The following is a 16,495-nucleotide window of genomic DNA, read 5'->3' as shown; positions in this document are numbered from 1 at the left end:
CAAGTTCTTTTATAATTTAAAAGACAAAAGAATCTGAAATTATCTGCAAACAACAACTTCTAATAGATTATATTCGCTGTTTGGGCTGCATTATTTGCAGAACTGAATACTCAGGGTTAGTAGTTTAGGAAAACTCTTTACCAGAATGTTTGAGGAATATCAATAAACCTTGCAGGCACTGTGCTAAATAAAAATAATCATAAACATTTATGTCTGACTGAAACCAAAAACGCTCTTATCACCCCAATGAGGTAATTTTAATGTCACTCAGTAGTTCCCAAATCTGTTTTTGGCAATAGGATGGATGATGGGTGCCAGCTCTGCAAACAGCATGGGACGGTCCCTTTAGTTTTATTTCTCCGTGTTTTTAGCTGCTGAATTACACTATTCTTTTTCTATTTCTCTTTATATCACAATGGATAAATCTGTTTCCCTCTTTCTGATCTCTTGTCTTTTGTCTCATTTCGGCTTTCACTTCAGATCGCAGCCAGTCCTCTCCTTACTTTTGCCTATCCCTGACGACTTTTCTTATTCACCCAAAGTTACTTTTCTCAATCTATGTCTTGCCCACCATCTGTTTCTAGGCTCTGTTCCAGTGATCTAGACTTGCCAGCTGCAGTGCTCTCCAAGGGGTCACGGATTGGTAGAGTTCAGTTAATGGCTGACGTGTTAGGAGAAAAAGGTCTCACAATCTTTACCGTGGCCTTGTACTTTGCTCAGGAAACCACTATACGCCGAAGGACCTGAAAGAGATTGATTCTCAATCAGACGTGCTGTGTTTAATTTTCTTAGCATGTATTAACACCTCTTTAGCTGTTAATTATAGTAATGTATTCAATGGGGGATGTCTACATCTTTTTGCTCATTAATGTCAACTAGGGATGTAACGGTATCAACATTTCACAATACGATAGTACATCGGTATGAAGACTACGGTACGGTATTTATTTAATTTTGTGCAGGAAAAAAACAAAACAAATGAAGCCTTGGAAAAATGTGGCATTAGTGTTTATTAAACAATGACTGAACAAAGATCACATTTATTATTTTTAGATTAGGTCATTTTAAAGTGCAAAGAACAGTAAAGTCAGTAAGAAACAGGAACTAACATAATAACATAAAAATTAATAACATGAAACATGAAAAAATTAACATGAAAAAAGTTTGAGTTGTTTGTCAGCTTTTAACAACTCACAACCAGTCAGGTACTCACCTCATTCACTGCTTCACTCACCTCATTCACTGCTTCACTCACACACTCACCTCATTCACTGCTTCACTCACCTCATTCACTGCTTCACTCACCTCACTCACTGCTATTTTTTTTTTTGCTTCTCGTATCTTCATGAAACTTTTCGGAGTGATGATGTAACAAATGGCTCTTCATATTAGTTGTATTCCCAGAATTGTACTTCACCGCAGTCTGGCAGTGTCTGCATATTGTTTTTGTCTGTCCGTCACCTTTTCTCCTTTCTCGTTTCTTGTCACGGGAAAACCAAAATGCTTCCACACATCCGATTTATAATTCACTTCAACAATTTGTAAATCCGTTTCTATGCCACTAGCGGCATCTGCCATTTTCGCTCAACTTGATCTGTAGCGGGCAGCAGCAGAGCGCAGAGGATGATGGGCATGCATGGGTTGATGGGAATTGTAGTTCCCGCTTCCCTCAACTCGCTCCATTCGGCTGAAAAAACTACACTTTGCCTGGAAGATCTATCGTCATGCGACCACGATAATATAAAAAATGCTATCTCGATACTTCGATATTTACAATACCATTACATCCCTAATGTCAACCAGTTCTGTGTGCATAAAAAAGACATGAAAAGCTCATTTGAAAGGCATAAAGAAGAGGTGGAAAGGATGTGGAGAAATAAATAATGATGTATGAAGGGAAATAAAGTAAAAAGCCACACCAAAACACTTTATGGACCCTACTAAGATCCAACAAATCAGATAAATTCAGTATCTAACAACCTCTATATAAAACCAACCCCAATATCTCAGACAAAATATGTGATCCCCATCACCATCCTTCTTAGTTATGTAAATTGCACACCCACATGAAAATGGCAAGTAAGAATCTGTGATTTTTAAAAATGTTTGCTTATGTCTATGTTTTACACCCATATGTAACAGTATCAGAATGAGCAGACCTACATTTCTTGATGCCTCATGTAATCACCTCATCCTTCCCTCTGTCTGTTCCTCCCTCTCATTACGAGGCTCTTTCAAGCACTGCCAGCAGTGATGGCTATACAAAACAAGTCCATAAAACACCAGCACAAAGCCAATCACAAGACACTGTGCTTTCATGGAGCGACACGGGGGAGGGAAATGTCAGAGGAAAATGGGAAAAATAAGACAGATGGTAAACAATGCAAACTACAGAACGGTGATGAGAGAAAAATGAAAAAAGAGTGAAAGTGAGTGAAATCTAGATAAGAAGGAAACTGGGCTTGCAGAGCAAAGGCAAAATAACAAGACAGCATGACAGAGATGTGAACTACCCCTTTAAATGTGCAATGTGGACGATTAGGGAGTATCAACAGAAATGCAATATAATATCCATAACTATGTCTTCAGAGGTGTATAAAGATCTTATATAATGAAGCATAGAGGTGGGCGGAATGGCCAAAAATCTATTTAACGGAATGAGTAATTTTATTTCACGGTAACATTATATTTCATGAAACAATCTCCCATTATAATTAGTGATGCTTTGAAAAAGCATAACTATCGTTATCCGTCATATTTCTTATTAGTGATACTTTGAAAAAGCATAACTATTGTTATTCGAACATACATACTTCTTATAATTATTCTTGTTCCGCCAAAAGTTTGGCACGCTACTTGTCCCGCAGCTTTTGATGTAGACCCATGAATGAATACATCACATCAACGGGCCTATTCGGGAATGGTGTGCTATGACTTTTATAAGCGATCGGGTGGGGGGGTGCGATAGGGGGACGAAAAACCACCCGAAAAATCCCATTGACTTAACATTGCGCCCAACTTTGAGGGATTGTAGCTCCGAGCGAGGATATCGTAGAAACATGAAAATAATACACGATTTGAAGGGGTTATCAGGCTCTATAAGAACATCACTCACAATGGGGTGTAAGTTGCACCCCTGGTGTGTGAGAGCCTCCCAAAATGTCTGAATACTTATAATGGCGCCCATAGACTCCCATTCAAAACCTAGATACCTATATATTCACGCGTTATTTTTTCGCTTTGGACCCATGAATGACTACATCAAATCGAGCGGCCCATTGAGGAATGGTGTGTGATGACTTTTGGAAGCGATCGGGTGGAGGGGGTGCGATAGGGGGGCGAATAAAAACCCGAAAAATCCCATTGACTTAACATTGCGCCCAACTTTGACGGGTCGTAGCTCCGAGTGAGGATATCGTAGAAACATGAAAATAATACACGATTTGAAGAGGCTATCAGGCTCTGTAAGAACATCACTCACAATGGGGTGTAAGTTGTACCCCTGGGGTGTAAGAGCAAAATTTCCCAATCACAGGAAGCATGCCCATATAAGGCGTAAAACGTCCCTTGTTGAATATCTTTGCAGTACAACCACTTAGAGACAAGGGGGTGGGCTCATTTTACTCAGGCTAACAATCAGTGTGATATGATCTTCATGAAGTTATTAAGCCACGCCCATAGCAACCATGTACAGCAACCTAGCAACCGATCCCATAGACTCCCGTTATAAAAGTCCATGTGGATATCTTTGCAACACAGTGTCGTAGAGACAAGGGGGTGGGCTCATTTGACTCACACAACCAATCAGTGTCACAGGATCATCTTGAAGCTATTAAGCCACGCCCATAGCAACCATTTACAGCAACCTAGCAACCGATCCCATAGACTCCCATTATAAAAGGTTCAAGTGGATATCTTTGCAACACAGTGTCATAGAGACAAGGGGGTGGGCTCGTTTTAGTCAGGCAACCAATCAGTGTCCCAGGATCATCATGAATCTTCGAAGCCACGCCCATAGCAACAAAACATGTCAGCCTAGCAACCGTTTAGCAATACCTATATCTCTGCATCGGAACATCGTAGAGAGACTGGGGTTGGTTCGTTTCACTCATAGCTTAGAGCATCATCAATTAGGACATGCTAAGCCACGCCCATAGCAACCAAATAGGTTAGACTAGCAACCGTTTGGCAAAACCTATATCTATGCATAGGAACATAGTAGAGACATGGGAGTTGGTTTGTTTCACTTGTGGCTTGAAGCATCATCAGTTGGCAGATGCCAAGCCACGCCCATAGCAACCAAACACATTAGCCTTGTAACCGTTTAGCAAGACCTATATCTCTGTATCAGAACATCTTAGAGTCATGGGGGTTGGTTAGATTCATTAGTACTTAAAGTGTCATCACCCTAGTGCCGAGTTCCGCGGTTTGCCACGAAAGCATCACTCACAGTTTCTTTAGAAAATGTACTATCTAGTTCTTCTTGTTCTACCAATATTTTGACGCGCTACTTGTCCCGCAGCTTTTGGCGTAGACCCATGAATGAATACATCACATCGACGGGCCTATTCGGGAATGGTGTGCTATGACTTTTATAAGCGATTGGGTGGGGGGGGGCGATAGGGGGGCGAAAAACCACCCGAAAAATCCCATAGACTTAACATTGCGCCCAACTTTGAGGGGTCGTAGCTCCGACCGAGGACATCGTAGAAACATTTGGATGATACACCATTTGAAGAGGCTATCAGGCTCTGTAAGAACATCACTCACAATGGGGTGTAAGTTGCACCCCTGGGGTGTAAGAGCCACCCAAAATGTCCCGTATACTTATAATGGCCCATTGACTCCCATTCAAAACCTAGATACCGATTTTTTTTTCCGCATTAGACCCATGAATGTATACATCAAATCAAGCGGCCCATTGAGAAATGGTGTACCATGACTTTTGGAAGCGATCGGGTGAGGGGTGCTCGATAGGGGGGCGAAAAAACACCCGAAAAAACCCATTGACTTAACATTGCGCCAAATTTTGACGGGTCGTAGCTCAGGCGAGGATTTCTTAGAAACGTGCGGGTTACCACATTTGAAGAGGCTATCAGGCTCTATAAGAACATACATTACATTGGGGTGTAAGTTGTACCCCTGGGGTGTAAGAGCCACCCAAAATTTCAGGAAGCATGCCCATATAAGGCGTAAAACCGTCCCGTGTTGAATATCTTCTCAGTACAACCACTTAGAGACAAGGGGGTGGGCTCATTTTGCTCAGGCTACCAATCAGTGTCACATGATCATTATGAAGTTATTAAGCCACGCCCATAGCAACCATTTACAGCAACCTAGCAACCGATCCCATAGACTCCCATTATAAAAGGTTCAGGTGGGTATCTTTGCAACACAGTGTCATAGAGACAATGGGGTGGGCTCATTTTACTCAGGCAACCAATCAATGTCCCAGGATCATGATGAAGCTTCGAAGCCACGCCCATAGCAACAAAACATGTCAGCCTAGCAACCATTTAGCAATACCTATATCTCTGCATCAGAACATCGTAGAGACACGGGGGTTGGTTCGTTACACTCATAGCTTAGAGCATTATCTATTGGCAGATGCTAAGCCACGCCCATAGCAACCAAACAGGTTAGCCTGGCAACCATTTAGCAATGCAAATATCTCTGCATAGGAATATCGTACAGACATGGAAGTTGGTTCGTTTCACTCACAGGTTAGAGTATAATCAATTGGCAGATGCCAAGCCACGCCCATAGCAACCAAACACATTAGCCTAGCAACCGTTTAGCAAGACCTATATCTCTGTATCAGAACATCTTAGAGTCATGGGGGTTGGTTAGATTCATTACTACTTAAAGTGTCATCACCCTAGTGCCGAGTTCCGCGGTTTGCCACGAAAGCATCACTCACAGTTTCTTTAGAAAATGTACTATCTAGTTCTATATTTTATTCCTCATTTTTCTTAGATTGATTTCACTAATTTATTTATTACAGTTCATTTAAATGCTCACCATAGTTAAAATGTAGGCAAGTTATGAAAATTACTTAAGTACTAAAGTATCAAATTAAGTTCTGATAATCAGATGTATTATTTATTCATATTTATCTTCTGGCTATATCATATGTATACAGTAGAAAGATAAACAACATATATAACAATAAAGTATGAATATGCACAAACAATGAGAGTACAGTATATGACTAGTGTTATAAACTGGTGTTCATGGGGTCTGTACTGTAGGTCTTTATCGCTCTTCACTCTCTATTAGATGAGCAATTTTTGTGTGTTGCGACTCTCTGTCTTTAGGTTTGTTTATTCTCGGGCTTGTTTTTGAACTGCAAGTCTCTGGTGACTCCTCGTGCGTCTCCCAAAACTGGAGGTAGAAGCGCGTCACATCAAAGCGGTCACTCGCTCGCGAGCATCATCGCGCATTTCAACGCAAGTTTCACCTTGGCTCACCTGAAGTTAAACTTTATAAAACTATTAACAGCTTTTAAAACAACCTGACTTCTGAAATACGTGTTGAGAATGAGCTTTTTTAAATGCTGGCGCAGATCCCTGCACGAGCACTGCGGGTGAGAGAAGTGCCGGACTGGAGCGGATCACTAAACTACAGACTGAAAGAAGGTCAATAGAATGTTTGATACGTTCATTTGTTACGGGTGGATTAATTCATTCGTTTTTTTCAAAATAGCGCCTAATTTGCAGAGCGCCGAGTTAACCACGCCTACTTATTTACATTCCGTGGAATACATGGAATAGAAAAATCTCTTACGGTTGACATTTTATTCCACAGTAACGGAATATTCCGTCATTCTGCCCAGCCCTAATGAAGCGTTTTGTTTTTATTACATTAGAATGAGCTATTTCTATCTACATACACCGCAGGTCCCCTTACATGGAATTCGTCATGTTGTTTCTAGCAGTAAACGGACTAACTGCTCTACAGAGCACATTACGTAAATACATTATCTCCTTTGGCGAAGAAGCGTAAACGCGACGAAATCTTAATCCTGTGGTGGAGTGAGCCGTTTAAGAACATCAGACTCACACCCTAAGCCTTGCATTCCTTCCTACAGATATTCACTGCAAGAATGATTCATTATGGCCCGAAAGCATTTTGCTGAAAACCTTATAAATACTGACAGAGTCGGAAACCTACAGAATGCTGCCTTCACAGACAGTTAGTCATAGATCTATACAACTATGCAAGTTTCCAAAACTGAGTAGCCATTGGCAAGCATGTAGAACACAACTGCCATGGAAATACTAACGGATCACATTCTCCAGGTTTTTAAGACCTCCTTGTTCTCTATAGCCCACTCGACATTGCTCTCTAGACATGACGTTATGGTGCCTGTATGAAACCAGTTTCTTTTAAAAAAGATAACAATTGTCTTTTCAGTATAATCTGTCATTTTCTCAAATACACCCTTTTTCGTTAAAAGCACAGCAGACCGCCATTAGATATCTGTAACTATGAGTAAAGAGCATTTAGCTACAGCAGCAGGGCCAAAATGACCCTGACAATGTTCTACTCCACTACCTCTGTTTTCCCCACCTTCTTTTTTTCACTCTCTCTCTCCATCGTTTTCTTTTTCTCTGGGTAACTTCTATTTTTATCAGAGCTTACAGCACACTCAACTTACCTGCTGGCAGAAGAAAAAAACAGCTAGAAAGCAACTCGAAACTCTGAGCTCATTTTTTGATCCGTGGGTATCCGGCATGATGAGATTTAGGTAACTGCATTATCTGCTCTTTGCTATTACATTCAGGCTGGTTCTAAAATTAATTATTCTCTGCAGTTTGTTAGAATGTGTTTGTTTGTTTGTTTGTATTAATGTCCCACATTGTACAGCTTTTATCTTTTGTTCCAACACAATCTCACAGGAATTTGTGTATTTTACAAGGTGGTTAATTTCTATGAATTCGTTCTATGAACACTCTATGAATATGAATGTTTTAGTATGATTACTTTCGCACCGGTAAAGTTAGGATTAGGGGTTGGGTTAGGGAACGGGTTCATTTTTAAAATATGTACAAATTCCTGTGAGATCAGGTTGTTTATTATTCTTATACAGAATTTATTCAACCATCAGATTTCTCACTGTCAGTGAACAATAAATATTGTAAGTCAGTTGTTTTTTGGGCTCCTTTTGCACACCCTACAGTTTTCCATACAATGTGATCTATGCCAATTTTTATTAGATCCTAAACTGGTGTCCTTTTTTACATCAATGAGTTTCTTGCTGAACAAAAAAAAGTAAAGCTTGCGATATTAAAACGCATAATCTTAAAAAATGAAGAAGATACATTGTCGATTTCTAGACCTCTGATACCCAAGTATACATAATATTGGACACACATGCACAAACTCACACACACTCACAAATGCATGCATTTATAATGTGAAGCATTCTCTGTACTTTAATACTAATTGCCACAAAACTCTCTCAGCGTGAACTGTATTTGTAAGAGCGGGAAATTCAGTGGGTTTTAATTCGGGCCGACACCCTTTAGGAGCATGTCTGTTTATGCAGTACATCAAGCCCTTGGGGGATACAAACTCTGACAGTTCCAAAGCCCCCACTGGGTCAGAAACAAGAAAGAGACAAACCACAACCATAAACTACATGAATAGTGCAAAGACGCATCACGCAGGGCTGCGTGACATCCATTATGAGTTTTAATTAGCTTAAGTGTTTTCTTATCAAACTACACAGCATGAAATTGCTTTACGCATCATTCTAGGGAAGTGTACTCTGCAATAACATGCATGTTCAGGGTTTTCCTGGCTCAAAATGAGGCGGAGGTGGTGCAACGCGTGTGTAGGCCTACCGTCACTTTAAGTGGCTTAACAAAACACTTATATTAAAGTTCTAAAAATGTGATGAAAATGACAGCTAATAAGTTATATAAAACATTAAATTTATTCACCTGAACAGAAAAATTGAAAATGTGAATACAAGCTTAACTAACTTTTCAGGCGATAATTAACCAGTCTTACTAAATGAGCAAAGTTCATTCACATACTAAGTGCTCTTGTGGTTCACTGAGGCTGCGTCCAAATACCCCCACTTGCGGTCTTTGCACTTGACCACTTGACTACTTTCATGACGTATTTCCTGCTTTTGGCCCAAGTGTTCTATGGCCGTGAAGATCCCAAGTGAGCATGTAGTAATTCTAACCCGATGGGACACACTTAGCAAGTGCAAACATGTAACGTTAATTAATGTGGTGTTTCTTATTATGTGATAAAAACAGTTTTACAAAATACATAAATCTAATAATAATTTTAATAGTGTTGCACAGTAGTGTGCAACACTACGTTTTACTACAAAATTAAATGTAATATCTAATTGTATAGTCAAGTCAGATTTATTTTTAAAGCGCTTTATTTGTATTGTATCAAAGCAGCTGTACCCAAAAAACAAAAACAAAAGAAAAACAGGTGTTAGCCAAACATAGAATAAATAAAGATATAGCCTAACCCTAAAAAGTATAACTTACACAGGAAAACTTTCCGCAACATCTCACGAGACACGGGCAAAAAGTCTCATGATTTATATCCAGAACATGATGCATGATAGGATACACTTAGCCCTGAATATCGTTCGGAAGCGGTTTTCAAGATAGTGTGCGTTAAGGGCACTGCACTTTGGGGTTTTTAAGACATTGGCCAGACTTGCGATCTTGCTTCATGTCGCGTGCACGCGCTCTTAAGTGGCCAAGTCCGTAAGTGGGGGTATTTGGGCCATGTCCCAAATGGCGCACTTCATGTGGACTTGCGGTCTCGTGGACTTAAATTGCGCGTACTCGCCAAGGTCTACGAGTCCGTAGGGTGTCCCATTTGTCTTTTTAACGCTCAGAAGTCTGCTCGCGAGCCCCTCCTTTGTGCCCTCGATGCGGTCTTTGGAGAAGCCTGCATTGATGCAGACTCCACTGAAGTCCCCTACCCAGGAATCCTTGCGAACGCCCAATCACAGAACGGATGGGAGGAGTGTCGTGGATGTCAGACATATACGTAAACATGACGGATACATTTTTAAATGTATGTTTTGATAAAATTCAAAATTAATTTATTAATTAGTTACTTATTCACATTATTACTTTTTTCTATTAAGCCAGTTATTCAAGAATAAAAACTTTTAATGCAGTGCATTTTCTTACTCAAGGTAATAAGCCATATTTTGTTGTAGATTTATATGTAGTTGTCTTTGGGCTCTGTAAAGCTGAACAACACAGCTTCTGTATTATAGAGAAATATTAAATAACAACATATATGCATATTAAGAAGTGTATACAGAAGAATAGTGTATACAAATAAATAAATATACATTAAGCAGATGCATTTACGTCATGACAAATGAATGCATTGCAAACATAAGTATCTATTGCATAATGCTTGGGTGGCACATCAACATATGAAATACAGAACAATAAAAACCGGCAGCTTCAGTACCAAATAACTACAATGGGACAACAAGTGTGATCGACTTCACGCGGCGCTGCGCAGACTGATCAGCGAATGACAACAAGTACCGCGAGAGTGATTAGAAAGCATCCGGCGTGATGACCTCAAGTCTGTCCCATAATGCGCTCCCACGTACCCTTGTGGACTCGTGCCTAGTGCCCTATAGGTCTGCACTTCCTGACGTCACCAAGTGTGGACTCGGAGGAGGTCCACAAGACCGGAGTGCGCCATTTGGGACAAGGCCTTGGACGCAGCCTGAGCTTTGAATGAATCGCTGATCTCTTACATTCTGTTCAAATTAATCGGTTCAAAGGAGTCATTTGTGTGCGAGTCGGTCTGATTGCAATGTGCGTTCATACTGGCTAACTCGCTATGTACAATATAACACTGATTTTACAAGCCAACTTCACAACTAAAAACATTCAAATTATGTACATCACGTTAATTTAAGAAACCTTTTTAAAAAATTGAACGTAAAACACTTGAACAGCCGTCAAATACAGCTAATACAGCTCCTAAGCTCTTCTACTGAACCCTTCGGCGCCTCACTGTGCTGATAACGAAACAGCGCCTCCATTGTGGCGTAATGCCGCAACTGCAGTTACAAATGACAGCCTGTTGAATGTTTTTTGAAGACACCCGACATAATTTTGCCGAGAGTCGGAGGCGTCACGAAATTTGGCAGAGGCAGCTGCCTCCAAATTCTCTATGCAGGAAAAATCCCGATGTTGTAATACAAAAGAATCCTATAAGTACAAATGTACTTTTCAGCAAACTAAAAACAGTACTCTGGAACACTGTATATAACTAAAGCTTGTTCATTTTAAGAAAAAAAACATAGTTGGGTTTGAGAAATGACGGATGTTTTAACAGGAAGCACATTCCAAGTGCATGTGTCGTTGACACATGGGACTGTTTTGCACCAAAATGTACATGTTGTTTCTAATAAACTGATTTTGAGATTTATCGTGACTTATCTCACATTAATTATAAGTGAGCTCAAGTTACTCTTGCACTATACACTGTAAGAACACATTTGTCTCCATGTAAACAAACACAACATATGACCCCGTCAGCAGCTGCATCCCAGCACTCAGATCAATGTACACTCATCTCTCTTTGACAAGCACCTCCTAACAGTTTGTTATCTGGTTGGTTTTAACAGCTGTTTGTTTATAGCTCTGCTGAATTTTCAATGCAAAGACCACCAAGCTCTCACCACACACAGAGGTCATTAACCACACAAACAAACCATGTGATGTACATGTGTGTTTCAAGACAAATGCAATTTTACATCCCTACTGGCTCATAACACACTCTATTTTCAAGGTTTAATACTGCATACAAGAAAGCACAATTTTCATAGGCTTTGTATGTGAAGTAAATAGCCTACTGGACTATCTGGATAATGTCTTAACATGTTCATTCCCCCTTTCCAAGTTCTTTAACCACATGAAGTAACCCTTATTAGTAAATAAATCCAGTATAGCAATAAAATAAACCCTGTAAATATATGTATAGTAGGCTAATCATGTTTTTATATCATTTGTATAATTTTACAGTTACTGCACTCTAAAAATAAAATAGTGCTATTAAGCACTTAAAGTGGTTCTTGGCTCGTAATCATAGGGTACCCACTTTTAGTGCTACATAGAACCATATTTTGGATCTTCAGTGGTTCTTCGGCGGTTCTTTGGGATGACTAAGGTGCTAAAAACCGCTGAAGAACCATACAGGGGCTTAACAGGTTCTTTATACGGAAACGTTGCTATATAGCACCTCGGTCACCCCAAAGAACCTCTGAAGCCAAGAACCACTTTTAGTGCTATATAGCACCATTTGTTTAGTGTGTAAATGGGGTAACTTTAGTAAAATCATTTTAAATTGATTTTGATTTTGTAGTAAAATCAAGGAAAAACGGTATGCCACAGTTCATTAAACTCAAGTTAGCAATGAGAGAATCTGTAATTCAGTTTCTCAAAAGCAAAACCCTATTTAAACATTTAATAAATGCTGGTTTTTCTTTAACTTACCTCGGCATAACAGCACACTACGACCAGGAGGAAAACCACAACGGGAAAACATCGAAACATCTGTTCCGGGCGTAGCGGATGAAGGGAAGAAGAAAGGAGAGAAAAGACATGTAACACAGAAAGCATTAAAGGAAATACGACACAAGTTGATTAGATGATAAAAGATTGTCTATAGCGTTTTGGGTTCTTACCATTTTGTGAAACAGAGCCAGTTTGGTAACAAAAGCACAGGCAGCGTCTCGGTCCGCAGTTGAATGTGAGGATGTGATTGCAGGAAATTCGAGCAGCGCTCAGGAATCCGTTTCTACCCCCTCCGTGACGTGGCCCGTGAAGATCCGTGGAGCAAATAGAGAACACACACATTTCACACACTGTTCTTTTGAGCCAATGACCGGTTTCCGCAGCTAACAAATACAAATCGTGTCAAGTTCCATACAGCCTTCTGCATGAAAATATTGCTAACTACATATGAATTCCTTGGGAAAAAACGCATTTTTAAAAATTCTAAAAGTTGAAAGTCCGAGAGAGAGAGAGAGGTCAACGTTATTTTTGCGCGCAGCATAGCCTGTTATAGTATGACTTTGGCGAACATGTAATGATTGTTGCAATTATTAAGTATATTTTCGTGGAAGGCCAAAAGGGACAAAATTGTTAAACTAACACGTTAGACGAGTCCCAATTCGGGGGCTGCAACCTTAATTCTAATGTCGCGGATTTAAAAACGTGGACTTCTCCAAAGCACGAATCCTCAAAAGTCAAGCAACCGAACTGAAATGAGACGCCCTAGCCTCGCAGAGGATTACCCATTTGCGTAACCTGCTGGTCATGTTGAGTGGTGACAGCAGCAGGACACAGCAGAGACGTTTCTGACATTTTCAAGCAAATACGGAGCTGGAAAAATGATATTTTATTTTAGAGAATATGACACGTTTATGTAGATTAAAACAACCCAACAGTATATTAAATTAACCAACCTTATAAATTTAAAACACAATAATGCACCAATAATGTTAATAAACAACATCATATATAATATTAAAACACTGAAATGGACCGTTTTTGTGAATTACATATTTTATTTAACTAAAGTTTTGAATGATTATTGGAAAATTTCAAGCCTTTACAGGCGCCTTTACAATCTCGGGATAGCCACAGCTGTGAAGGATACATTCGTTCCATCCTTAAAAACCCGCGGAAATAAGGTCGCATTTTGGGGCTGCATTTGAAGCAACCTTTGAATGGGGACACAATTACCAGCCTTCAGTCGCACTGCTGTGATGCAATCGGTCTTAAAATGCAGCTTTCAAAGAACGCAGCCCCCAAATTGGGACACAGCTGTTAACACGTATTAAGCATTAATACGCAATTTTGTGCATGCCCATTGGAACACAGAGCTTTACCACCACCTACTGGTGTGGTGGTATTGCTCAAACGAAATGAACCAAGAGACTAGGCTTGTAAATTGCAACATTTCATCTAAAATATATTCTGAACAGTGTATTTTGAGAGCATAAGTTGTCATGGTTCTGCTTCTTTTAGTCTTGGATTTCCTGGTCCTGAGGCAGAGCTATGACAAAGTCTTTGGTTATGTGTGGAGAGAAACATATTATTGTCCTTTTGACAATAATATGCGTTCTCTCCAGTGTCTTGTCATTGGCCCCGCCCCTCTCATTTCCCGTATTACTTCCCGGCCATGTTCCATTACCCTCACCTGCCCTGTGTCATTATCCCTCGTTTGTCTTGCCCTATTTAATGACCTCTTGTTTCATTGTCCTGTGCTCTTGCGTTGTGTGTGCATGCGTATCGTGTCACACGATAATTCATGCCAGTGTTGTTTGTACCTCGTGTTGTGTTCCTGTTTCCTGGTCCCCTAGTTTTTATACCTTGTCCTGTTTAAGACGTTGTGTCGTGTTCTGTTTAGTTTGTTTTTGACCCCCCCCCGTGGGAAGTCTTTGTTTTGTTGTATTTGGCCTCTGTTTAGTTTTTCCCCATCGTGGGTGTTTTATTTGTTATTAATTAAAATCTTTTGTGTTAACCCCTTCACGCCTGCCTGCAATTGGATTCTTTCCACGCCAGCCATGACAATAAGTAGTCTACAACTATATAGAATGATCACAGCATAATTAAAACATTTTCTCCAAACATTTTTATATACACTTGCATTTTTTCTATAGCCAAGTTTGTTTAGAGCAATGTAAAAAAGTAAATGAATATCAATATTCATATGTCAAACCCTATGCATCAATATTTGTTAGTGAGCCCCTTTGACTCACTAATAAGCTGAGATACCTTTGTGCATTATTCTCAGTGTTAGGTGTAACTAGTTACTAAGAAATTATTTACTATAATTTATATAACGTTTCCCTTGAAAAGTAAAGTAAGGGATTACTCTAATTTGTTCTGTTATTTAATTACAGTTACTTTTGATGTAATTAAACGTCTTGGTTACAGATGTAACCTCGGTTCCCTGATGGAGGGAACGAGATGTTGTGTCGAACCGACAGAATGGGGTTTGTCTTGAGAACCTATCATCTTCTGAGTATTTAGAAAAGGCCAATGAAAATTGACGAATGAAATTTGAATGCCAGACTCCTCCCCGGATGTCCGGGTATAAGAGGGAAGCCGGCATGCTCATTCATTCACCTTTGGTCTGAGGAGCCTTAAGCATCCTCCCCCGACCGCTGGGGTGGGCGGCCAGTGTTGTGGCATGAGGGACACAACGTCTCGTTCCCTCCATCAGGGAACCGAGGTTACATCCGTAACCAAGACGTTCCCTTTCTGTCGGTATCTCGACGTTGTGTCAAACCAACAGAATAGGGTTCCTATGTAAGACGCCACAGCACTGAGCCGCGTCACAATCTCTAGCGGAGCGACGTTGACTGGCCTGGGCGAGTCAGACGAAGACGCTAACGCGAAATTATGACCATCCAGTGGAGAGGAAGGGGGACCCAGAGCTTTACCACAAAGTTGGGAAGCCCCTGCTACCGGCCGTCACAGGCGGAGGCCTAGTTCTCTAAATGGCGAGAAGCCGCCCGGCACCGTGAGGGCCACTGGGTAAGCATTATTCCCCCCCGGGGGAAAAACGCTGCAGAGACCACTACCTACCGTAGGGAGGAATTAGTGGAGACACCACATGGTCTCACCAACAGGGGAGAACTCATGGGAAAATGTGCGGACTGCAGGAGTTAACCGCAAGGTGGGAGTCCACCTAGGGAGGTCATGGGTTGCCGAGGTGGGAACCATTCATGAGGATACATCAGACGGAACAGCCCACGGAGGGGGGGTTACCACGTCTGGAGCACTAGGTCCGGTTAGAGCTATGTGGGAGATAACTCAACTGTACCCCGGCCTAAGGGGGCAGGGCTGCTCTGCCCAGCCTGCCCCGAGGAAGGTGCTAGTGATGGATAAAATGCCTGTTCTTTACCCAGTGGGGGAAAGAGGGGAGGCGTAATAGCCGCTGATCCCCCTAAGGAAGGGGGAAGGGCTTTCGCAGGCGTACGCCCTACCGGCTGCCGGTCCTACACCTTGCCAGGATGCGGGCTGACACCGGTTCCGCACGTAGGTATTAGAACCTCACGGAGTCGTTGGGCATAGCCCAACCCGCACCTCTGCAGATGTCTGCTAGAGAGGCGCCCTGAGCCAGTGCCCATGAGGAGTGTGCCTCACTCCCAACAGGCAGGGGAGAATAGAGATCGGTATGCCCTAACGAGGGCATCCAAGATCCAGTGCGCCAGCCTCTGTTTGGAGACAGCCCTCCCTTCTGCTGACCTCCGAAACAGACAAAGAGCTGCTCAGAGCTTCTGGGCTCTGCGTGCGGTCCAAGTAGAGGCGCAGTGCGCGTACTGGACACAACACGGAAAGGTTGGGTCTTCCTCCCTGGTGGGGAGCGCCTGCAGGTTCACCACCTGGTTTCTCGGAAGAGTGGTGGGAACTTTGAGCACGTAGCCGGGGCGGGGTCTCAAGATAACGTGAGAATC

At 41.4% G+C, this 16,495-nt stretch overlaps 1 protein-coding gene across 2 annotated transcripts in view; it reads right to left on the bottom strand.

Annotated features, from left to right (window-relative positions):
- The window catches only part of fstl1b (follistatin-like 1b), an 86,127-nt gene extending 73,197 nt beyond the window's left edge, over positions 1-12,930 (bottom strand). The window contains exons 1-2 of one of the 2 annotated variants that reach the window (XM_057335617.1): positions 12,710-12,930; positions 12,519-12,578 (exon numbers count right to left, since the gene is read on the bottom strand). In XM_057335617.1, coding sequence (XP_057191600.1) covers positions 12,519-12,578; positions 12,710-12,712 — 63 coding nt within the window. In that variant the 5' untranslated portion in view covers positions 12,713-12,930. The remainder of the gene's footprint in view (positions 1-12,518; positions 12,579-12,709) is intronic. The other variant, XM_057335616.1, reaches the window with a different exon arrangement.
- Positions 12,931-16,495: the final 3,565 nt, after the last annotated feature.

The sequence above is a fragment of the Triplophysa rosa genome, linkage group LG6, assembly GCF_024868665.1.
Source record: "Triplophysa rosa linkage group LG6, Trosa_1v2, whole genome shotgun sequence".
Classification (NCBI taxonomy): Eukaryota; Metazoa; Chordata; class Actinopteri; order Cypriniformes; family Nemacheilidae; genus Triplophysa; species Triplophysa rosa.
This window is presented reverse-complemented; position numbering and strand designations above follow the sequence as displayed.